Source organism: Physeter macrocephalus, chromosome 2 (genome assembly GCF_002837175.3).
Source record: "Physeter macrocephalus isolate SW-GA chromosome 2, ASM283717v5, whole genome shotgun sequence".
Taxonomy (NCBI): domain Eukaryota; kingdom Metazoa; phylum Chordata; class Mammalia; order Artiodactyla; family Physeteridae; genus Physeter; species Physeter macrocephalus.
In genome coordinates this window covers 18807536-18830880 of record NC_041215.1, presented here as the reverse complement: position 1 = coordinate 18830880, position 23345 = coordinate 18807536, and the positions used below count along the sequence as shown (strand labels likewise).

General features: G+C 40.3%; 1 protein-coding gene and 1 long non-coding RNA gene across 3 annotated transcripts; both read left to right on the top strand.

The window, feature by feature from the left end:
- Positions 1-813: 813 nt before the first annotated feature.
- Positions 814-9578, top strand: LOC129391648 (uncharacterized). Its single transcript, XR_008616204.1, has 4 exons — positions 814-1004; positions 1820-1907; positions 9141-9337; positions 9491-9578. It is a non-coding gene; the product is annotated as an uncharacterized lncRNA (long non-coding RNA).
- An 876-nt stretch (positions 9579-10454) lies between these two features.
- ZNF558 (zinc finger protein 558) lies at positions 10455-22353 on the top strand. Of its 2 annotated transcripts, XM_024134066.3 has the most exons (7): positions 10455-10582; positions 11139-11227; positions 11839-11925; positions 12137-12263; positions 18625-18720; positions 19233-19315; positions 19824-22353. In XM_024134066.3, the coding sequence occupies exons 1-7, from the start codon at positions 10552-10554 to the stop codon at positions 20604-20606; spliced, it is 1296 nt and encodes a 431-aa protein (XP_023989834.1). In that variant the 5' UTR covers positions 10455-10551; the 3' UTR covers positions 20607-22353. The 2 variants fall into 2 exon arrangements, with proteins under 2 accessions (XP_023989834.1, XP_007109699.1); XM_007109637.4 differs by lacking the exon at positions 11839-11925 and having other exon boundaries at positions 19824-22346.
- Positions 22354-23345: the final 992 nt, after the last annotated feature.

Here is a 23345-nt window from a genome sequence, read left to right as displayed (position 1 = left end):
CCCGTGAGCCACAACTACTGAGCCTGCGCGTCTGGAGCCTGTGCTCCGCAACAAGAGAGGACGCGATAGTGAGAGCCCCGCGCACCGCGATAAAGAGTGGCCCCCGCTTTCCACAACTAGAGAAAGCCCTCGCACAGAAACGAAGACCCAACACAGCAAAAATAAATAAATTAATTAATAAACTCCTACCCCCAACATCTTCTTTAAAATATATATATATATAGTTAGATCCCTATCTACCGGCTTGTGACAGCAAGTTAAAGAGAAAGGTGAATATATGATCCATTTTTTTTTTAATTTAAGAACATAAGTAAAAACAAGAAAAAAAATCCTAAATATGAGCATATCGTTTAATTGGGCTGTGTGAGGCTCCGCGAACATGGGGAAAGGCTTGAAGAAAAGTTGTTTGTTTAGCATCCGTCTACTTGTACAGCCTGGGGAATCCACGGAAAGCCCCGCCTTCATCCACGTCCCTGGAGCTGATTTTCTCCCACTCTCCTGCCCGGCTACCCAAGCCCCACCCCCGCCTTATTCCCGCCCCTGGGCCTAGTCTCTGCCCACCTTCAGGCTGAGACTCTAGCACCGCCCCCCAGATCCGGTACCCAGCCACAGCCCCGCCCTCAGTCCCGTCAAGAAACGGGTGTCCGCCCACAACCCTGCCCTCTGGGTTTGGTTCCGCCCACAGCTGGTACCATCCCACAGCCCCGCCCCTAGAGTGGGTCTCAGTCGCTGGCGCTGACCCAGCCCACGGCCCAGACTTGCATTCACTAAGCAAACGAGAACACCTCGTCGGAGGCTTGGATGCGAGGCCGCCGCCCCGCCCGCCGCCTTAATCCAGAGCCCCGCAATGCCCTGCTGTCCGCGGCTGCTAGGCACCGGAAACTGAAGCCCCTGGCTACAGCCTGAGACCGGAAGCGGAAGCGCCGGACGGTGCAGAGGAAGGAGTCGCGGGGTGGCTCACTGAGCTGTGTGTAGTTTTCTCCGCGGGGGACTGGGTTCACGTGGTACGTTCGGCCTTAGTGCGAGAGTCAGGACTCTGTGAGCGGCGGGCAGTCCCGGGGCTCCTGTAGGAGTCTAGGGAGGGGCATGGGTCTGGGGCACCCCCGTTCCAGGCTCCGGCGTTCCTCCCCCTTTCCCGCGAGCCGCATTTCGACCCCTGGGGCCTCAGGCTCATCCCGCTGGTTGGCCCATAGCCTCCGTTTCCTCCCAGCTCTGGGCGCCGCCGTCCCCTCCTCAGAGTTCCCGCTCTTCCCATCACCTTTCCCCGGTGTGACTTTGCCCCCTATGGGACTTTTAGTCACGTGTGGAGGCATTGTTTTGGTTGTTACAAATGGGAGGGGCTGCCACTGGCGTCTAGTGTGTGGAGGCCACGGGTGCTGCTGGACATCCTACAACGCACTGAATAGCACCCGTGACAAAGCATTATCAGGAGTGCATAGGTTTGGAAACCCTGCTCTAGGGTCTTACAATCTTCAAAGCCCTGAATGAACTTAAAGGTTAGCTGAGTCACTTTTAGAGCCCCTGAGTGACAAGCCATATTAAAAGCGTCTGGAGTCACAAAAAATCACTATCCAGCCAGATGAGTTCAGCAAGGCGAATGAATGCACACCGCATGAAGCCGCTTTCTCCCACTTGGAGAGTAGATGGCTGGATAGGAATCAGGAAAATCCAGTCATAGCCAACAATTACACGTTAAATCAGTACAGTAAATACAAAAAAGAAAAGTGAGTGGTGTGGCCTTTCCATCCAGCAGCTGTATTATGCCCTATAAAAGGCCTCAAAAGAAACCTTTGTACCCTTCTTCTTTTTTTTCCTACAGACAAGTTATCTCTGGAGTTCAAGTTTGAGTTGAAACCAGCCTCAAATTTCACCTGTCCTCACTGACCCGTGGATTTCTGTGTGACCAGGTGAGTACCATGTGGAACTTGTAACAACAGGTGCCAGCAGCCTCAGCTGTGCAGAACTGCTAATAGGCCTTCCCTGTGCTCAGGTGTGAACACAAGGAGTCACTAAGAGTGAGGGCACTTTAAAAAAAATGATTTATCTTTGATGAATTATATTCAAGGGAAAGATAGTAAGGTGTGTGGTGTTGTGAGTGTAAATAAGTAAATACAGTTATGTACAAATAAATACACATTAAACAAGCATGTAAATAACTATAAATAAGTAGCAGAAATATATATTTACTTGCGTTCCATAATACTAAAAATTATATAAGTATAAATCTATAAACTTTTTATGTGTATATCAGGATTACTCAACAACATTCCTCAGGCCCAGTTCAGTTTGACTTCTAAAACCCTATAAATCTTCCACAAAGATTCAAAGTATAGGGGTACATGGGGGAAAAATAATTTGAACTTCTTTATATTGGCAACAGAAATTTAAAATTGAATTGACCAGTAACCAGATGTATTTTCTGTTTGCAAGTGTTTTCTGTTGGGTTTTGTTTCTTGTTTTGTTTTTTCTTCGTGATATTTAAAATCACTTGGAGGAGTACTAAGCAACAACTTGCAGATTGAAGGGTAGGGCAATAGTTTCCAAAGATTGTACTCTACAACTTGGCTTCTATAAGAATTAACTTTGTTTCTCTAAACTTTTATGAAATAACAGTCTGGTGATTCATATTGCAGAGAACCATTTTGAGTAATTTTATACTATTGGGTTTTATCAATTGTGTGTGTGTGTGTGCGTGCGTGCGCCTTTTTCATTCTGTCTTTCCTGTAACATTCTTAAGGGGAATGCTTGCTTATCATGCAATAGATATTCTTCAGGTGCACAATTTATGGTGACCAACCATGCTTTTTTATTCAGGACTGAGAGGTTTGCCAGGACACAGGATATTTTGGGTTCAAATTAAGATTAGAACTCTAGGCAAACCAGGATGGCTCATCCTCTCCATGAGTCAGGCCTAGGGCCAGATGTATAGGGACCCTGGAGAACCAAACAGACTTTGTCCTGCCTCTGTGAGATTTATATTCTAATAGGGAGTTTGGAATTTAAACAATTAATGACAAGAGTGATGGGAGAGCTTGGCACAAGAGAACTCAACCTGAGGTTAACAGGGAAGCCCTCCTGAGAAGAACTGATATTTAAAAAAGAGCTAAAGTTGGGGCTGGATTTAGCTAGTCATAGGGCTCAACAGAGCAGTCCAGGCGTAGGGAGCTGCATGTGGATAGCCTCCAAAGAAGAGAGCCTGGTGTGCTTCATGACCCGAGAAGACGGGATGGCTGAGGCAAGCTGGTCAAGGGATAAGGGGCATGAGCCAGACTGAAATGGTGAGTGGGCAGGGTCAGGTCAGACATCATTGTGGACTCTGTTCTAAGACCAGGGAGAAGACACTGAAGAGTTGTGAGCGGAAGAATGATTGGACTGTGCACATAGATTAAAATGGACTTCAGGATTACGAATGAAGACTTAAGAGACAAGGTATTAGGGAAGTTTAGGGAATGAGATGATTATTCCCTAAGCCTGGAAGATGGCTGTGGAGTTGGAAAGAAGAGAGCTTGGAGTTTAGAACTGAGAGAATGTCCTGGTGTTTCCATTCATTTATGCATTTGTTAGGTGGCACAGAACTCTTTCTGTGCTCCCAGCTGCTGGCTATGCAATCTTGAAGGCATTCCCCTCACTCAGGCCCTTTTACACCCCACTTTGCCTCCACAGGGCCCCTTCTCCACATGCTAGAGGAAGGGCAGACCTGAGTATGTCTAGGGCTGGACTGTCTACTAATGGCTACATGTAGCCATTAGCCACATGTAGCAATTTCAGTTAAACCAATGAAAAATGCTATTAAAAATTCATTTTCTCAATCCTACAAGCCACATTTCAAGGAGCCACATGTGACTAGTAGCTACCATGTTGGACAGAGCAGTATAGAACATTTCTTTCTTTTTTTAAAAAAAATTTTTATTCAATTTAAAATTTAAAAAAAGAAAAAAACCAGTTCACCCATTTCTCCTACCCCCATCCCCCCCTCTTGCAGCCACCAGTCTATTCTTTATCTCTATTAGCTTGTTTTTGTTGTTGTTGTTCTTTAGATTGTACGTATGAGAGATCATATGGCATTTATCTTTCTCTGTCTGATTAATTTCATTTAGCATAATGCCCTCGGGGTCCATCCATGTGTGGCAGATGACAAGATTTCATTCTTTTTTATGGCTGAATAATATTCCATTGTATATATACCACAATTTCTTTATCCATTCATTCATTGATGGATCCTTAGGTTGTTTCCCCATATCTTGCTATTGTAAATAATGCTGCAGTGAACATGGAGAGAGAGAGAGAGAGATCTTTTTGAATAGTGTTTTTGTTTTCTTCTGATAAATACCCAGAAGTAGAATTGCTGGATCATATAGTAGGTCTATTTAAAAATTTTGAGGAACCTCCATACTGTTTTCCTGAGTGTTTGCACTGGTTTATATGTCTCATAGTGCATGATGGTTCTCTTTTCTCCACATCCTCACCATCACTTATTTCTTGTCTTTTTCATAGTAGTCATTCTGACAGGAGTGAGGTGATATCTCATTGCAGTTTTGATTTGCATTTCCCTGATGATTAATGATGTTGAGCATCTTTTCATGTACCTGTTGGTCATCTGTGGAAAAATGTCTTTTGCCCATTTTTAAAATCTGATTGTTGTTTTGTTATTGAGTTATATGAGTTCTTTGTATATTTTGGTCATTAACCCCTTATCAGATATGTGATTTGCCATTGTTTTCTCCCATTCAGTAGGTTGCCTTTTCATTTTGTTGATGGTTTCCTTTGCTGTGCAGAAATTTTTTAGTTTTATGTAGTCTCACTTGCTTATTTTTGCTTTTATTGCTTTTTTTTTTTTTTTTTTTTTTTTTTTTGCGGTACATGGGCCTCTCACTGTTGGGGCCTCTCCTGTTGTGGAGCACAGGCTCCAGACGTGCAGGCTCAGCGGCCATGGCTCATGGGCCCAGCTGCTCCGCGGCATGTGGGATCCTCCCAGACCGGGGCACGAACCCATGTCCCCTGCATCGGCAGGCGGACTCTCAACCACTGCGCCACCAGGGAAGCCCTGCTTTTATTGCTTTTGGTGTCAGTTTCAAAAAAAAAAAATCATCACCAAGGTCTATGTCAAGGAGCTTACCACTTACGTTTTCCTCTAGGGGTTTTATGGTTTCAGGTTTTATATTCAAGTCTTTAATCCATTTTGAGTTAATTTTTGTGTATGGTGTGAGCTAGTGGTCCAGTTTCACTCATTTGCATTTGGCTCTTCAGTTTTCCCAACAGCATTCTTTGAAGAGACTGCCCTTTCCTCATTGTATATTCTTGGCTCTTTTGTCATAAATTAATTGGCCATATATGAGTGGGTTTATTTCTGGGTTCTCTATTGTGTTCCATTGAGCTATGTGCTAATACCATACTGTTTTAATTACTGTAGCTTTGTTATATAGTATAAATCAGGGCATGTGATGCCTCTAACTTTGTTCTTCCTCAGGATTGTTTTTGTGGTTCCATACAAAATTTGGGATTGTTCTATTTCTGTGAGAAATACCATTGGAATTTTGATAGGGATTACATACTGCTTTCGGTAGTATGGACATTTTAACAACATTAATTCTCAATCCATGAGCACAGAATATCTTTCCATTTATTTGTGTCTTCTTCAATTTCTTTCATTCATGTCTTGTAGTTTTCAATATATAGGTCTTTCACACCCTTGGTTAAATTCCTAGGTATTTTATACTTTTTGATGCAATTGTGAATGGATTGTTTTCTTAATTTATTTTTCTGATAGATCATTATTAGTGCAAAGAAACAACAGATTTTTGTGTATTGATTTTGTACCCTCCAGCTTTAGTGGATTCGTTTATTAGTTCTAACAGTTTTTTAATGAAATCTTTAGGGTTTTCCATATATAAAATCATGCCATCTGCAAATAGTGAAAAAGTTTTACTTTTTCCTTTCCAATTTAGATGCCTTTCATTTCTTTTTCTTGCCTAATTGCTTTGGTGAAGACTTCCAATACTATGTTGAATAAAAGTGGCAAGAGTGTGGGCATCCTTGTCTTGTTCCTGATCTTAGAGGAAAAGCTTTCAGCTTTTCACCATTGAGTACGTTGTTAGCTGTGGGCTTATCATATATGGCCTTTATTATGTTCAGGTGTGTTTCCTCTATACCTGCTTTGTGGAGAGTTTTTATCATAAATGGATGTTGAATTTTGTCAAATACTTTTTCTGCATCTATTGAGATGATCATATTTTTTCTTTATTTTGTTTATGTGGTGTATCACATTGACTGATTTGAACCATCCTTGTATCCCTGGAATAAATCCCACTTGGTCATGGTGTATGATTACACCGTGGTGTATGATTTAATTTATTGTTGAATTTGGTTTGTTAATATTTTGTTGAGGGTTTTTGCATCTGTGTTCATCAGGGATGTTGACCTGTAATTTTCTTTTTTTGTGGCATCCTTGTCTGGTTTTCAGTATCAGGGTAATACTTTCCTTGTAAACTGTGTTTGGAAGAACTCCCCCCTCTTCTGTTTTTGGCAAGAGTTTGAGAAGGATTGGTATTAGTTCTTCTTGGAATGTTTGGTAAAATTTATCTGTGAAGCTGCTTGGTCCTGGACTTTCGTTTGTTGGGAGGTTTGTTTTTTGTTTTTTGTTTTTTGTTTTTTTGGGCGGTACGCGGGCCTCTCACTGTTGTGGCCTCTCCTGTTGTGGAGCACAGGCTCCGGACGCGCAGGCTCAGCGGCCATGGCTCACAGGCCCAGCCGCTCCGCGGCATGTGGGATCTTCCCAGACCGGGGCACCCGCGGCATGTGGGCTCTTCCCAGACCGGGGCACGAACCCGCGTCCCCTACATCGGCAGGCGGACTCTCAACCACTGCGCCACCAGGGAAGCCCTGTTGGGAGGTTTTTGAATACTGATTCAGTCTCCTTGCTAGTGATCAGTCTGTTTAGATTTTCTCTTTCATCAGAGAAATAGAAAATATGAACTGCCATGTTGGACAGAGCAGAAGTATAGAACATTTCCATTATACCTGAAAGTTCTGTTGAGCAACACTGGTATAGAGTGGCCCATCCTCTGATCCTCTCTAAACACTGACTGCAGGTACAGGAGTCACTGAATCTGTAAACTGAACAGAGACCGCTCCTCCCCTAATAGGAGACTTCAGCTGCCAAAAGACCTGGAGAGGGTACTCAGGACCTGAGAGCGTCCTGGGCACCTTCCCAGCCTGCTTTCCTCTTGGGGCTTTGGGGGTGTCTAGATCCCACCCCTCCTGTTACTCCTCAGCTCATGACTGTAACTATTCCTAAAGGCAAATTGGGTTCCTGGTGGGAAGAATGTAGACTTCTTCCACCTGCAGAGAGTGGAGAAGTTCTTCAGCAATTATCTGGGTCTGCTGGACTCACACTAAGACCTCAGGGAAGATTTGCTATGAGAGGCTGTTCAAGTTTCCTTTGGCTGCTGTAACAAACTACCATAAACTTAGTGACTTACAGTAATACACATTTATCTTCTTGCTCTGGAGGTCAGAAATCCTAAATGGGTTGGCAGGGCTGTATTCCTTTTCCATCTTGTAGAGACCACCTGTATTCCTTGGCTTGTGGCTCCTTCCTCCATCTTTAAGGCCAGTGAGAACATCTTTAAATCTCTCTCTCTCTCTCTTTTTCTCTGACGTCTGCTTCCATCCTTATATCTCCTCTGACCCTGACCTTCCTGCCTCCCTCTTATAAAGAAGAACCCTTGTGATTTCATTGGGTCAACATGTATATTCAAGAATAATTTTTTCCATCTCCAGATGCTAACCTTACTTACATCTGCAAAATCCCTTTTGCCATGTCAGGTCACATATTCACAGATTCTGAGGAGTAGAGCATGGACATCTTTGGGGCAGAGGCATTAATCTGTCTACCCCACAGGCCCAGGAGTCAAAGACTCTCTGCAACAGTTTTTCACCTGGACACTCAACCGTAGTGTCCAGTGTTCCCCTCCCTGCACACACTCACTTTATTGCTTTTATCTTTTGGATGCAGGAAGGACACAGATAGAGACCTTGAGAAGCTGGTTTTATGGAGTTACGTTGTATTCTGTAACTCCAGGGAGAGGAGGCATTCCCTTATAGAAAGGAAACATTCCATTTCTATTGCTTTGTACCTTGATTTTGTTGTTGTTTTTGTTTTTGATTTAAACTTATTGGAGATAAAACTCTCCATCAATACCTAGAGAGCGTGTCTTTCTCTTTTCTGGCTTCATGCTTCTTCATTATGTGGATATTCCGTAGATTACTGAACCAATTTCCTATATATAGCAATTTGTGTTGTTTCCAATCCTTTGATATTATAAATAATGCTACAGTGAATAACCTCGCTCATGTCTTTTAGTATTTGTGTATCTTTCAAATAGATTCCTTGTAGTGTGATTGACAGGGAAATGATAAATGTTTTTGCATTTTGCTTGAGGATAACAAATTTCCTTCCACAGGAGTTCTACCCCAACAGTGTATGAGTGCTTTTTTCTACAGCCTTGCCGATGAAAGACGTGGTCCCCTGTGTCTTTGTTGATCTGACAGATAAGAAATGGTATCAGTGTCTGTGAATAAGATCAATGGTGATTCTACTGATTGAATTGGTAGTGGTGGAAACCAAATTAAACTGTGTCTCAGAGTGGGTGGGACATGAGGAAATGAGACAGAGAGTAAAAAGAAAAAAAATGATGAGGGAGACAGACTGGGTGGTAACTAGAAAGAAAACTATGCCCTTAGGATAAATTTGTCTCACTACCAAAAACACTTCATTGAGTTTAAATGGTGTGAGAGTCTGGTAGAGTGGGAGAGCTTGAAGGGAAGGGTAAAAGAGAGAGAATCGATGGTGTCCAGCTCCTAAAAAGGCAGATGGAGTGGAACACAGAACAGAACTACAGAGCCCAGTGTTATAGAGAAGGCAGGTCCTGGTTTATAACAAGAGAGGGAAGAAACCATGGTGCAGAATATAGTTTTGGTGGCAAGATACGAAGGTAGATTCCTTCTCATGAAGATGACTTTGAGAAGTAAGGTGCAGGACCATCTGCTGAAAGTGAGGGTGTATTTGTTATGAATTGCTGCATGACAGAGCATCCCTAACCTTAGTGACTAAAACAGTAATCATTTGCCATCTCTCACAGGTTTTGTCGTTCTGGAATTCAGGAGCAGCTTAGCTGGAAGGTTCTGGCTTGGGACTTTCATGAAGCTGCAGGAGGTTATCAGCTGGGACTGCAGTCATCTGAAGGCTTGACTGGTGCCGAAGGGTTCACTTCCAAGGAGGTTCCCTCACATTCTGGCACATCAGTGCTGACTGTTGGAGGGGACAGTTCCTTTCCAAGTAGGTCTCTCCACAGGGCTGCTTGAGTGTCTTTGAAACATGGCAGTTGCCTTCCCTTAGAGCAAGCAGTTCAGAAGACTAAGCAGTAGCCACAGTGCCTTGTAGGGATCTACCCTCAGAAGTCATCTCCACAATTTTCTATTGGTCACACAGATCAGCCCTGATTCAGTGTGGCTGTGAATACCAGGAAGCTTGGATCATTCAAGCTATTTGGGAAGCTGATAACCATAGAGGGAAAAGGTGAGGCTGTGTGAGATTTAAAGAGATAAGAGAAGGGTTCACGAGTAGGAAGTTACATTGACTTATAGAATTGCCCTGCAGTGTTGAGGGCTCTTTTCACGTTGCTGACCGTGTTTTTCTAGAGGTGGCAACATGACCACTCTTGTGCAGGTTGGTCTGCCCTGATGTTGCCATGGAGCAGGCAGATGATTGGAATCATGCCTGGTTGGAGTTTTGCTGGGTCAGAGTGAAGGTAGGAGGTAGGGGTGAGGAAATTTGTTGAAATGAAGGATGGTGAGACCCAAGCTGGGAAAGTAAAAAATGAGGAGAGGAGGTGGCTCTAGCAGGAGGGTAGGAGAGTGTGTGGACTGAGCGCTTTGCATGGGAGAAGAACACATGTAGTGAAAGAAAAACATGAATGAGCAAGGTCGAAGTTTGGGAGATTGGCTTCAGAGAGAGACATTTCTAAACTATTGTTGTAGGTGTAGGATCATGTCCAGTGATGACAAAGTCTAGGGTGGTGCCTGGGGAAGTGCGTGGCCAAGGTGGAGTGAGGACAGACTCCTAGTACTGTGAGGGCCACCCTCCTGGGCTCTGATGTCATTTGAGTGCGGTAGGATGGGAGGTTGAAAGAATATTGGGAGTCAGGGGCCAGAGTCTCCAGTGAATGAGGGATTGTAGCTGGGAATGTGTTTGTGACAACCATGTGGATGGGAAGAATGTGCCCTGAGACTCAGTGAAGCTGAGGTTTTAAGGTGGTTGGAGCAGTAGCCACCTTTTTGGGCAGAGGCAGACTCATTTTGAAGGAGGAAATGGTGGACAGGCTAAGAAAGATTGGTCCTCAGTAGCCTGGAGAGGAAGAGAGGCTGTGAAGACTTCATATTTTCCCGTTTATTCCAGAGCCCTGTCCTGAGTGCATCGTGGGGATAAGAGGAGGAGCGTCCTCCTTCTTCTGCTTCCTGTTGTTCGGGAAAACTTACTGTCTGAATCACAGGATGGCGACCATGGTTCTGTCCCCCACTTGTGGTGAGTTTGGGGGTCAGCCCTCACAGCCCAGGTGTTAAAGGCCCCTGCACCACAGAGAAGGTAGAGGGAAGGGACTGAGAAGTTGAGGTGGGTGTGTTACCCCATGAACCTGGAGGTCATTGGTGCCTGACTCTGTGGTTCTTGGGATTTGGGACTTATCTGGTTTGAGTGTCTCTGGAGATGTCACCTGTGTGGCGAATGTGTGGGAGCTTTTGAATTATATTTCTAATTCTTTCTATAAACTAAAAAAAAAATAACAGTGGTGTCCTTTGGGACTTCAGTTTCTTCATCTGCAAAATGGAAATAGTAGTCTTTTCCTCCAGCTTGGTAGGGAGCTTGGCCCTATTTTCTGGCCCTGGGTGAGACAGTGCTCTGTTCCATTTTCCTGTGGAAGCTGGGTGTGGGTGTTTGGGTGTCGGTATGTGCTATGTGTGGGAATAGTCATTTGTGTCTGTTGGGGATACAGTCAATCACAAGTAGGTGAGGGAGCCTCCAGATTTGTGAGTGTGAGAACAGGGGGCAAGCCTGGATTCTTGGGACATTTCTTCTTCTCCAGCTCAGTCTTCCCCGTATCCAGCCTCTCACCAGAAAGCATGCACAGAGAAGGAAGGGTTGGCTAATGGCTTCCTGACAAACTGGTTACAGGTGAGTCAGACATTCCTGTTTCCAAATCATTATTCCTTTGACCAGAAGTTGGACTTGTTATCCTTCAGTGACCTGCAGGATCAGAGCCAAATCAGGTCTTTGGGCATCTGATGGAGGGTTTGGGGCAACCCAAACAGTGTCAGCATATGTCAGCATTTACTGCAATGTAGAGCCTCCTCCAGGGTCACTGTCTACACCGTGTTCTGCTGAGAGTTTTTGTTTTTTGTTTTTTTTTAATTTTATTGAAGTATAGTTTATTTTCAATGTCATGTTAATTTCATCTGTATAGCAAAGTGACAGAATATATATGTGTATATATATATTCTTTTTCATATTTTTTTCCATTATGGTTTATCACAGGATATTGAATATAGTTCCCTGAACTATACAGTAGGACCTTGCTGTTTATCCACCCTATATATAATAGTTTGCCTCTGCTAATCCCAAACTCCCAATCCTTCCCTCCCTCCTCTCCTCCCCCTTTGCTGAGAGTTTTAAGGGGAAGCTAAGGAAAGACATGACTGTGTCCTAAACTCAGGCAATTGGTGATGGCCGTTAGGACATCACTCATCCATTTACCAAGTACTTCTCTGATTTCTGCAATGTCCTAGGCCTATGCTCATCCTTTGAGATTGAGGGGAATTCGATTGCAGGATGTCACAGTCTCACTGGAAAAGAAAATCACCTGTGTGTTAGAGGTACATTTAACATTGAGGGTGGGCATGAATAGACAGGAGAAGAGAGTTCAGGGCTGACCCTAGGCGCAGTTGAGAGCAGAGATCAGAACCCTGCCCGTACAGCTTCTGCTTTGGATTCCCTGTTCCTACTCCTCTCTCATCCTTGGCTCTTTTCCTGTCCACATTGGTGGGGTTGGTCCTTGGCTAAGCCATGATGTTTGTGGTGGTTTAGGACTTGGTGACTTTTGAGGATGTGGCTGTGGAGTTCACCCAGGAAGAGTGGGCACTGCTGGACCCTTGTCAGCGAACACTGTACAGAGATGTGATGCTGGAGAACTGCAGGAACCTGGCTTCACTTGGTAAGCCTGACATCATTCCTGCATTTATTTAATGACTCAGGTAACAAGACTTTTTAAAAATTGAGGTATCATTCACATAACATAAAATTCACCATTTTAATCATTTTAAAGTACGCAGTTCAGTGGCTTTTCATAAATTCAGTGTTGTGCATCACCCCTAAAACCTGTACCCATTAAGTGGCCAGTACCTGTTACCTTCCCCACTCCCCTCTACTGGCAACCACTAATTTGCTTTCTGTCTCTATGGATTTGCCTATTCAGAGCAGTTCATATCAATGGAATCATAAAATGTGTGATCCTTATGTCTCATTTCTTTCAGGCAACTTAATGTTTAAAGGTTTAGCTATGTTGTAGCATGTACAGTTTCTTTATTCCTTTTTATGACTGAATAATATGCTATTTTATGGATATACCACATTTTGTTTATCTGTTCATTTGGTTGATAAACATTTGGGTGGTTTCCACTTACTGGCTATTGTAAATAATGCTGCTTTGAATATTTGTGTACAAGTCTTTGTTCAAACACCTATTTTCAGTTCTCTCCAGTATGTATCTAGGAGTGGAATTCTGGGTTATAGATTACTATGTTTAGCTTTTTGAGGAACTGCCAACCTGTTTTTTACAGCAGCTGCACCAATATATGAGCATTCCACTTTCTCCATATCTTCCCCAACATTTGCTTTTTTGAATATAGCCATCCTCTTGGGTATGAATTGGTATCTCACTGTTGTTTTGATTTGCATTTCCCTAATTACTAATGACAATGAACATTTTTTTCATGTAATTGTTGGCTGCTTGTATATCGTTTTTGGAGAAATGTCTATTCAGTTCTTTGCCAATTTTTTAACTGGGTTATCTTTTTTGTTTTTGGGTTTTAGAGGTTTATTATATTCTGAATACTAGATCCTATTTGCAAATGATTTCTTCCATTGTATGGTATCTTTTCATTTTCTTGATAGTGTCCTTTGATACACAAGTTTTAATTTTGACGAAGTCCAATTTATGTACTTTTTCCTTTTTTTTTCTTGTGCATTTGGTATCATACCTAGTTATTGCCACCAAGGTCCTGAAAATTTACCTCTATGTTTTCCTCCAAAAATTTTATAGTTTTACCTTTTCAATGAAATCTTTTATCTATTTTGAGTTAAGGTTTATATGGCTCAGGAAAAATTGTCAGCTTCATTCTTTTGCATGTATTAATCCAGTTGTCCCAGCATCTTTGTAGCAAAGACTATTCTTTCCCCCATTGAATTGTTTTGGCACAATTGTCAAAAATTATTTGACCATAAAATGCAAGTTTATGTACTCTCAATTATTTTCCATTAATCTGTGTTTAATTGTGCCAGTACCACATTACCATTGCTTTGATGTCAGTAAGTGTGATTCCTCCTATTTGGTTCTTTCTCAAGACTGCTTTGTTTATTCAGGATGCCTTGCAATTCCATATGAATTTTAGGATCACCTTTCCATTTATGTAAAAAAAGCTGTTAGAAATTTGATAGCGATTTCATTGAATCTGTAGATGATTTTGGTTATTATTGTCATCTTAACAATATTAAATTTTTCAGTACATATCCTCTGTTGCTTATTTTTAATTTGCTTCTGTTGTGGTCAGAGTAGATACTTTGTATGATTTTATTGTTTTTAAATTTATTTAGACTTGTTTTGTGGACTAACATGTGCTCTATTCTGGAGCATGTTTTTCATGCACTTGAGATGAATGTGTATTCTGTTGTTGGGTGAAGTGTTTTATGTCTGTTAGGTCTAGTAAGTTTATAGGATTGTTTAAGTCCTCTGTTTCCTTGTTGGTCTTTTAACTAGTTGTTCTACCCATTATTAAAAGTGGGCATTGAATTCTGCAACTATTATTGTAGAACTCTATTTCTCCCTTCAATTCTGTCAGTTTTGAATTTGTATATTTTAAATCTTTGTTGTTAGGTACATATATGTAATTATTATATCTTCTTGATTAATTGATCTTTTAATCATCATATAATGTCTTTTGTTGTGTCTTGTAAGAATTTTTGTCTAAAAGTCTATTTTGCCTGATATTAGTATAGTCACATTCTCTTTTTTTAGCTGTGGTTTATATGGAATATCTTTTTCCACTTGTTGACTTTCAACCTGTTAGTGTCTTTATATATAAAATGAGTCTCTTATAGATAGCATATAATTGATTATTTTCTATCCATTCTGCGAAAATCTGCCTTTTAATTGGACAGATTAGTCTGTTTACATTTAATGGAATTACTTATAAAGGACTTAGTAGTGTCATTTTGCTGTTTGTTTTCTACATGCTTTATATCATTTTTATTCCTCAGTTCCTCCATTATTGTTTACTTTTGTGTTAGGTATTTTCTAGTGGACCATTTTGATTCTCTTCTCATTTCTGTTTATATTTTTTAGTTATTTTCTTAGTGGTTGCCTGAGGGATTGCAATTATCATTTTAGTTTTAAACAATCTATTTTGACTTCATATCAACTTATTTGAACAGTATACAAAAAATTAGCTCCTGTATAGCTGTGTCCCTCCTTATGCTTTTTTCTGTTTGTTTGTTTTTTACAAATTATAACTTTATACATTGTTTCATTAACATGGATTTATAATTTTTAGTTCAGACATTTCTCTTTTAAATCATATTAGAAAAAAAGAGGAGAGGAGTCATAGCCAAACATACATTGAGTTACAAACCAAAAATAAACAATTGTTTTTGACTTTTATATTTACCTATTTATTTTTCTTTATTGGTATTCTTTATATCTTTGTGTGGATTTGAGTCAGTATTCATTGCCCATTCATTTCAGCTTGGAAGTCTCCTATTAGCATTTCTTGTAGGATAGATATGTTAGTGACAAACACTCAGATTTTTATAGGAATGTCTTTTTTTTTTTTTTTTTTTTTTGTGGTACACGGGCCTCTCACTGTTGTGGCCTCTCCCGTTGCAGAGCACAGGCTCCGGACGCGCAGGCTCAGTGGCCATGGCTCATGGGCCCAGCCGCTCCGCGGCATATGGGATCTTCCCAGACCAGGGCACGAACCCGTGTCCCCTGCATTGGCAGGTGGATTCTCAACCACTGAGCCACCAGGGAAGCCCAAGCCCTTTTTGTTTTATTGATAGTTTCCTTGGCTGCACAAAAGCTTTTTTGTTTGATATTGTCTATTTGTTTATTTTTGCTTTTGTTTATTTTGCCTGAGGATACATATCCAAAAAAAATATTACTAAGACCAATGTTAAAGAGCACACTGCATATGTTTTCTTCTAGAAGTCTATGGTTTCAGGGCTTACATTTAAGTCTTTAATGAATGTATTTTTATGCATGGTGTGAGAGTAGTCCAGTTTGATTCTTTTGTATGTAGCTGTCCAGTTTTCTCAGCACCATTTATTGAAGAGGCTGTCTTTTCCCATTGTGTATTCTTGAGTCCTTGGTCATAGTTTAATTGTGCATAGAAGTATGGGTTCATTTCTGGACTCTCTATTTTGTTCCATTGATCTATGTGTCTGTTTTTGTGCCTGTACCATACTGTTTTGATTACTGTAGCTTTGTATAGTATTGTTTAAAATCAGGGAGTGTGATACCTCCAGCTTTGTTTTTCTTTCTCAAGCAATCTTGAAACTGATTGAAAATCTTGAAAAAAAAATCAATTTTGGCTATTTGGGGTCTTTTGTGTTTCCATACAAATTTTTTTTTTAACATCTTTATTGGAGTATAACTATTTTACAATAGTGTGTTAGTTTCTCCTTTACAACAAAGTGAATCAGTTATACATATACATATGTTCCAGGAATGTCTTTATTTCTTTATTTTTGAAGGACAGAATTTTTGGTTCACTTTTTTTTTTTTTTTAAAGCAGCTTGAGTATATTATCCCAATGCCTGTTGCCTCTGTGGTTTCTGATTCAAAATTATCTCTTTACTCTCACTGATGATCCTGTGCACATGATGAATCTCTTCTCTCTTGCTGCTTTCAGGATACGCTGTCTTTGTCTTTCCAGAGTGTGATTATGTGTTTCAGGATGGATTCTGACTCTTTGAATTTATCCTGTTTTGGGTTTGTTAAGCTTCTTGGTTGTGTACATTTATGCCTTTCATCACATTTGAGGAAGTTTTTAGCCATTATTTCTTTAAATATTCTTTCTGCCCCTTCTTCATTTAAGGGACTCCTATATGTGTATGTTGGTATGTTTAATGGTATCCCATGGGTCTTTTAGGTGCTGGTCATATTTTGTTTATTCTTTTTCTCTTTCTGTTTTTTAAACTGAGTAATATAAGTTGTCCTATCTTCATGGCTACTGATTCTTTCTTCTTGCTCAAATCTGTTGTTGAACCACTCTTCTGAATTTTTCATTATAGTTATTGTACTTTTCAATTCCATAATTTCTGTTTGGTTTCTTTTTATAATTTCTGTCTCTTTAAGATGTTTTCTCTTTGGTCAGAATTTGTTCTTATGGTTTCCTTTAGATCCTTAAGCATATTTAAAACAGTTGATTTAAATTCTTGGTCTAGCAAGTCCAATGTTTGGACTTCCTGAAGGATAGTTTCTACTAAATTTGGGGGTTTTTTTCCTGTAATGGGCCATACTTCTGTGTATTGGCCTGCCTTATAATTTTTTGTTGTTGAAAACTAGACATTTGTAATATTACAACATAGTAATTCTGGAATCACATTTTTCCCCATCCCTAGAGTTTGTTGTTGTTGCTTGTTTTAGTTGGTGTGGTATGTATGTTTAGTGATATTTCTGAACTCATTTTTGTAATGTCAGTATTTGTTGTATGTGGCCACTGAAGACTCTGTTCTGTTAGCTTAATGGTTAGCTAGTGATTTATCAGATTTCCTTGCACACTTGGAACAAAAAATAAAAAACTCCTAGTCTCTCTATACAGGGGCATACCTTCAAAATCAAGCAGTTTATAACTCTGCCTTAGTTTTCACTTCCTGTTTGTGCAGAGCCTGAAGGTCTGCCAAAGGTAAGGACTTAGTGCTCTCTCATGTCTTTTCTGAGCATGTGCCCAAGCTTGGGTATGCACATGGCTTTCTAGATTCAAAGGAATATGAGGGAGCTTTTCAGAAAGCTTTTCAAAAATTCCCCAAAACATTTTATTCTATACTTTTCCTCCAGGCTTCTTGGTTTGCCTTTTGCTTTCCTTTGCTGTTTCCACTTGCCTCAGGCAGTAGTGGCTAATATATTGCCTTCTAATGTCTTCAGCACATGCCCACTGGGTAACCAGCTCAGCCTTCAGAGAGTTTGGGGTTAGATAAGTAAAGGCAAGCCCTTTGAGCCAGTCCTTCAGGGAGCCACCAGAAAGGTCAAAACAAACAACCACAGCTTGTTGAGAGTAAGGTCCATCCTACACTCTCTAGTACTAGGAGTTGTCTTCAATGTCACAGCCAAAGCAAGGAATAGAGGATGAGGCAAGGGTCAGTTAAAATGTCAGCTGTTTTTTGTCTTTGATTAAGCATTTTCCTGGTTGCTGTAGACTTTTGATAAGTTTTCAGAGTTGTGATAAAGTTGTTCTGACAGTTTTTGCCAGTTTATTCACTGTTTTTATAGAGAGGGGGACTTCCGAAGTTCCATATTCCATGATTTTCATTGTCATCATTTCTCACAAGACGTCAAGCATGTGTCTGTTTCTGGGTCTGTTACTGGGGTGTAGGAGTACAGTGATGGAGACAGACATGGTCCCCATGCTCATAGAGCTTTCTGTTTAATTCCTTCCCTATGAATTGAATATTTCCTTACCCTGACTTTATATTCTCCATATTTAAAAGCTTTATAGCTTTTGAAGTGTGTATTTAAACTTGGGCATGATTCCCCCCGACACCACCACCACCAAATGGAAGATGTTAACTACTTGATGACCATGAGCACATAGCCCCAGGCCTCCTGGAGCCTAAGGACTGATAAAGTTAACCCTTGTGACACCACCCTGTTCCCTCATCATCAGCCAATCAGAATTGTGCACGATCTGATCATGTACCTTGCAACCCCCATGCCCCCTGCCACCTGGCTTTAAAAATGCTTTGCCAAAACCCTTCGGGGAGCTCGAGGCTTTTTAGGGCATGAGCCACCTCGTCTCCTTGCATGGCCTTGAAATAAACCTTTCTCTGCTCCAAAATAAATAAATTTTTTTAAAAACTTGGGCATGGACTTTGGGCCTATGTGTGCCCTGTCACCTGGATATTGAATGAGTTGCTTGTATTTTTGTTTCCTGAGAGTTACTATATTCCTTAGAATTTAGATGTAATTATTTCATTGCTCCCAAAGCCACACTTGCCCATCTTCAGAATTCTTGGCTTCAGTTTCATGCAGGTGCTTGTCACTTGCACAGCCCCCCTGTAACATGGCTTTTTTCCACAAATAGGGTATCATGTTGATAAACCCAGACTGATCTCCCAGTTGGAGCAAGAAGACAAGGTGATGACAGAGGAAAGAGGAATTCTTCCAGGCACCTGTCCAGGTGAGCACTAGGAAGATATGAGAAATAGTCTTTTCGAGGAATAGCTCTAGCCAGTGATTCAGGGGATGGGAGTATTACATTTGGAAATGCCAATCAGGGAACTTTGTAAAATGTCCTTTTTTCTGACAGAGATGGCCATGAACATTTGTTATGAGCTTCCTCATGCACCTTCTTTCTTTCCTCTTTAATTTTCTGTTCAACATCTCATACTTTACTTTGGACTCAGAGGGGGAAAAAATAAAGACTTCTCTTTTCCTTTTTAAATTTAAGTCTCATATGAGCTCTTTGTCCGACTCCTTCCTACTTTACCTTCCTGATAATTCCTCCCTTTGTAAATCTCTGATCAGTCCTAATCCTTTTAGAATCCTTTTTTAATACCTGTAGTTTGAATACTCATATCCCTTTCATTGCACACTTGCTCAAAAACCCTAATCCCTCAGTCTGTCTATACTCGTGTGTACTTTTGTATTTCTTTTCTCCGTCAACTTAAATTTCTTTTCAATTTGTTTCAGATTTGGAGACAGTACTTCAAGCAAAATGGTTAACTCCTAAGAAGCATGTTTTTAGAAAAGAACATTCTAATGGTGTAAAAGTGGTAAGACTAACATGGTTGATTGCTGTTTTTTTCACAGTAGGAGAATTCCATAAGTTAAAAAAGCCACAGAATAAACAGGAGAGTCATTAAAGGGAAATGTCATTTACATATGAGATAATGGTGTCTCAGGAGAGATACTGTAAATCAGTTGTGAATTTGGAGAAAACTATAAATTAACTCCAGACTTGTTTCTTTACTGAGAGTTTCCACAAGTAAATATTTCCTTAAATGTGATTAAAATATTGATTGTCGAAATATAAAGTGGTCTTAAATTTATCAGAAAATGCTCTGTGAATATGATAAGGACTTGTGGCAATGTATCTGTCTCTCGTTTTTTAACTTCTAAGAGCTCAAACTGGGCAGAAGCCCAGTTTGACAAGCATTTAAAATAGGTAACCAAAACATCAATTGTAATAATGTAACAGAATTCCTGGGAGAGAGAATTTGTATAACAGCATTGAATATTAAAAAATATTATAAATTATAGTTTTCATTCATCTCTTAACAGGAGAGAAGTCATCTGGGAGTGAAACTCAATGAATGTAATCAGTGTTTTAAAGTCTTCAGCACAAAATCTAACCTTACTCAGCACAAAAGAATTCATACTGGAGAAAAACCCTATGACTGTAATCAGTGTGGCAAATCCTTCAGCAGTAGATCCTACCTCACTATTCATAAGAGAATACATAATGGGGAGAAGCCCTATGGATGCAATGACTGTGGGAAAGCCTTCAATGATCCTTCCTCCCTCAGACTGCATGTGAGAATCCATACTGGAGAAAAACCCTACGAATGTAACCAGTGTTTTCATGTCTTCCGCACTAGTTGTAACCTCAAAAGCCACAAGAGAATTCATACGAGGGAGAATCACCATGAATGTAATCAGTGTGGCAAGGCCTTCAGCACGAGGTCCTCCCTTACTGGGCACAACAGTATTCATACAGGAGAGAAACCTTATGAATGCAGTGATTGTGGGAAAACCTTTAGGAAGAGCTCATATCTCACACAGCATATGAGAACTCATACTGGAGAAAAACCCTATGAGTGTAATCAGTGTGGAAAATCCTTTAGTAGTAGCTTTTCTCTTACTGTGCACAAGAGAATTCATACTGGTGAGAAACCCTATGAATGCAGTAACTGTGGGAAAGCCTTTAATAATCTCTCAGCTGTTAAGAAACATGTAAGAACTCACACTGGAGAAAAACCCTATGAATGTAATCATTGTGGGAAATCTTTCACCACTAACTCTTACCTTTCTGTGCACAAGAGAATCCATAATAGGTGGATATGACTACAATAACTGGGAAAGCATTCACTGATTTCTTATCTCTCAGACAACCTGTGATAACTCAACGCTAGATGTATGAGTTATCTGTTGCTGCATAACAAATTTCCCTTCAAAACAGTAGCTTTAAACAACAAACATTTATTATCTATAGGTCAGGAATTCAGAACCAGCTTAGCTGTGTAGTTCTAGCTCAGGATCTCTCATGAGGTTGTAGTCAAGATGTCAGCAGGAGCTACTGTCATCTACTTTACTGCTGGCTGAGGAGTCCACTTCTGGAATAGCTCAGTCACATGCCTGGTAAGTTAGTGCTGGTTGTTAGCAGGGAACCTTCATTTTCTCACCATGTAGGACTCTCCACAGGGTTATGTATCTTTATGACGTAGAAGCAGGTTCCTCCCAAAGCATTTGATTTAAAGAAGAGCTAATGCAGAAACCACATTGTCTTTTATGACCTAGTCTCAGAAGGACATATCATCACTTCTTCCATATTTTAATGGTCACACAGACCAGTCTGATACAATGTGGGAAGAGACCATACTCATTATGAATAACAGGAAACAGAGATTGTTGGGAACCATCTGAGAAGTTTTCCATGAAATCACTGATGTAAGGCCTTCAGGGGACCCTCATTCTTTCAGTCTGTTCAGTATGAAGTAATATTTAATAACTCTTGTGTTAATTCACCCATGAAAGAAACCTCATGAGTCCAGTCTTTGTGATAAGCTTTCAGCTCAAATTCACCCTAATGTACACAAAAGATTAAGTATCGGGGATAAATCTGAGGAATACAGTGGTGATATCTAGGGAGTCATGTGACAATTCACACTAAGGGGAAAATCCTATGAATATCATCAGAATGTAAAAGTCTTCAGGGACACTCATCCCTTAGAACACATATGAGGAATCACTACAGAGGAACACTCACTCATATAAGGAATGTGGAAAACCCTATAGCACAAGAGTTTACATTATTGAACAGAAGATGAAGCGATTCCAAGTGCAAGTACTATGGGAAAGCCTTCAATGTTCTCTCAGTTTTTAAGAGATATGATGATTTATTCTGGAGAGAATGTCCCATTGAATGGCATCAGTATCGGAAAACCTTCCATTTTCCCACATTCCTTAAACTGAAAAGTCGTTGCAGAGAAACTTGTGAGTATAAAGAATGAGGGAATGCCTTTAATGATACCTCTTACGTTAGGAAAACTATGAAATTCCTGGATGCAAAACCTGTGGATTAATTTTGGGAAATCTTTCGGTGAGTCCTGTCTGTTGACTTCTGAGAAGTCACGCAGGCGGGGAACCCTAGAAGACACTCAACGTGAGATTGCCTCAGCTCTTCTCTGAGTGGCCACAGAATACTTTAAACTGGGAATGAAAAGTGTAAATATTATGAGCATGGGATTACCTTTATCAGTGTCTCATCCTTAGGATGGGGCAACTAGCTCTTTAATTTTCAGTCTTTGCTTAAGTATAAACATATCTATAGCTATACCCTAAGATAAACCTTAAATTATGTTCCATAGTTTTATATTTAATATGTTTATTATCATTTACTCTAAAATATTAACACATTGCATATTCATAAAGGTATTTCTGATTATCTCCTGAGTGATTTAGTTTATCCTAGTAGAAATTAGACTATATTTGCTACATACCTTTTTCTAATTTAATGACATTTTTATCAAGTAAGTGGACTTTATGATGTTCAGATATAGTATGTACATTCAGGTTGGTTTTTTTTTTCTGTCAAGCTTATTCAGTGATAGATGTGAATTAAAGTCTTCCACCGTTGTTATGGATTGACAAATTCTTCTTGGTAATTGTCATTTTTTCTTTACGTATTTTGATGTAAATAGGTACATAAATGGTTAGGTATTGTTTTGTGAATTGTTCTTTTTTATTTAGGGGCAGTATTTTTTCATAGCAAAGTATTTCAATACAATAATAAATGGCTGAACATTTATATAGCTCTTCCCAAAGACCACGCACTCTTCTAAATGCCTTATGGATATTAGTACTCAGTATAAGCTTAAGAAAGGTGTGCTATTAATATCCCATTTTGCAGATGAGAAAACTGTCATGGTACACTTACGTTACTTGCCTAAGTTCACTGGCTAATAAATGGTGGAGCCCATATTTGAATCCAGACAGTCTGTGCTCTTAACCGCTAGCCTATTTATTGAATGTATTCTATATGCCAAGCACTGTTTGAGACACTGGTGTCTATAGCAATGAATGAAACTCAAGTTTTGCCATTAAAATACATCTTAATGGTTTTCCCTACAGAAAAATCAAGAAAATATGTTGTTATAAGTGTAATGTAGAAAACTAAAGCAGTTTAAGGTAGTTAAAGGGGATTGGGATCCTGCTATTTTATGTAGAGTCGGAAGGAAAAGTCTCTTAGTTAAGGTGCACTCGAATAGAGACCTTAATGAGTTGGAACAGTGAGTCACATGAATTCGTGTGGCAAGAGCGGTCTTGGCATATGCCGAGGCCCACACCACGGAGGCCAGTGTGAATGGAGTAGAACAAGCTGGGGATGGTGAGGGAGTGGGAGAAGATGGAGTGGCAGAAAAGACTTGGTGGATCCTGCTCTTGTTGGGTTTTATGAGTTATTGTTAGGACTTTCCCTTATACTTTCAATGAGTTGGCCTCTTAGAGCCCCAGCAGGAAACAGCTGAGATGTTCAGACTAGGGCAATTCAAGTAGAGTTTTCATAAAAGGGCTACTTACAGAGTA

What these genes read in the sequence shown, in the direction of transcription:
- ZNF558 (XM_024134066.3), top strand. Translation starts at nt 10,552, where the DNA reads ATGGCGACCATGGTTCTGTCCCCCACTTGTG. An exon ending in TCCTGACAAACTGGTTACAG is followed by an intron (nt 11,228 to 11,838) that starts GTGAGTCAGACA and finishes GCAATGTCCTAG; the next exon opens with GCCTATGCTCATCCTTTGAG. An exon ending in CAGGAACCTGGCTTCACTTG is followed by an intron (nt 12,264 to 18,624) that starts GTAAGCCTGACA and finishes TTCCACAAATAG; the next exon opens with GGTATCATGTTGATAAACCC.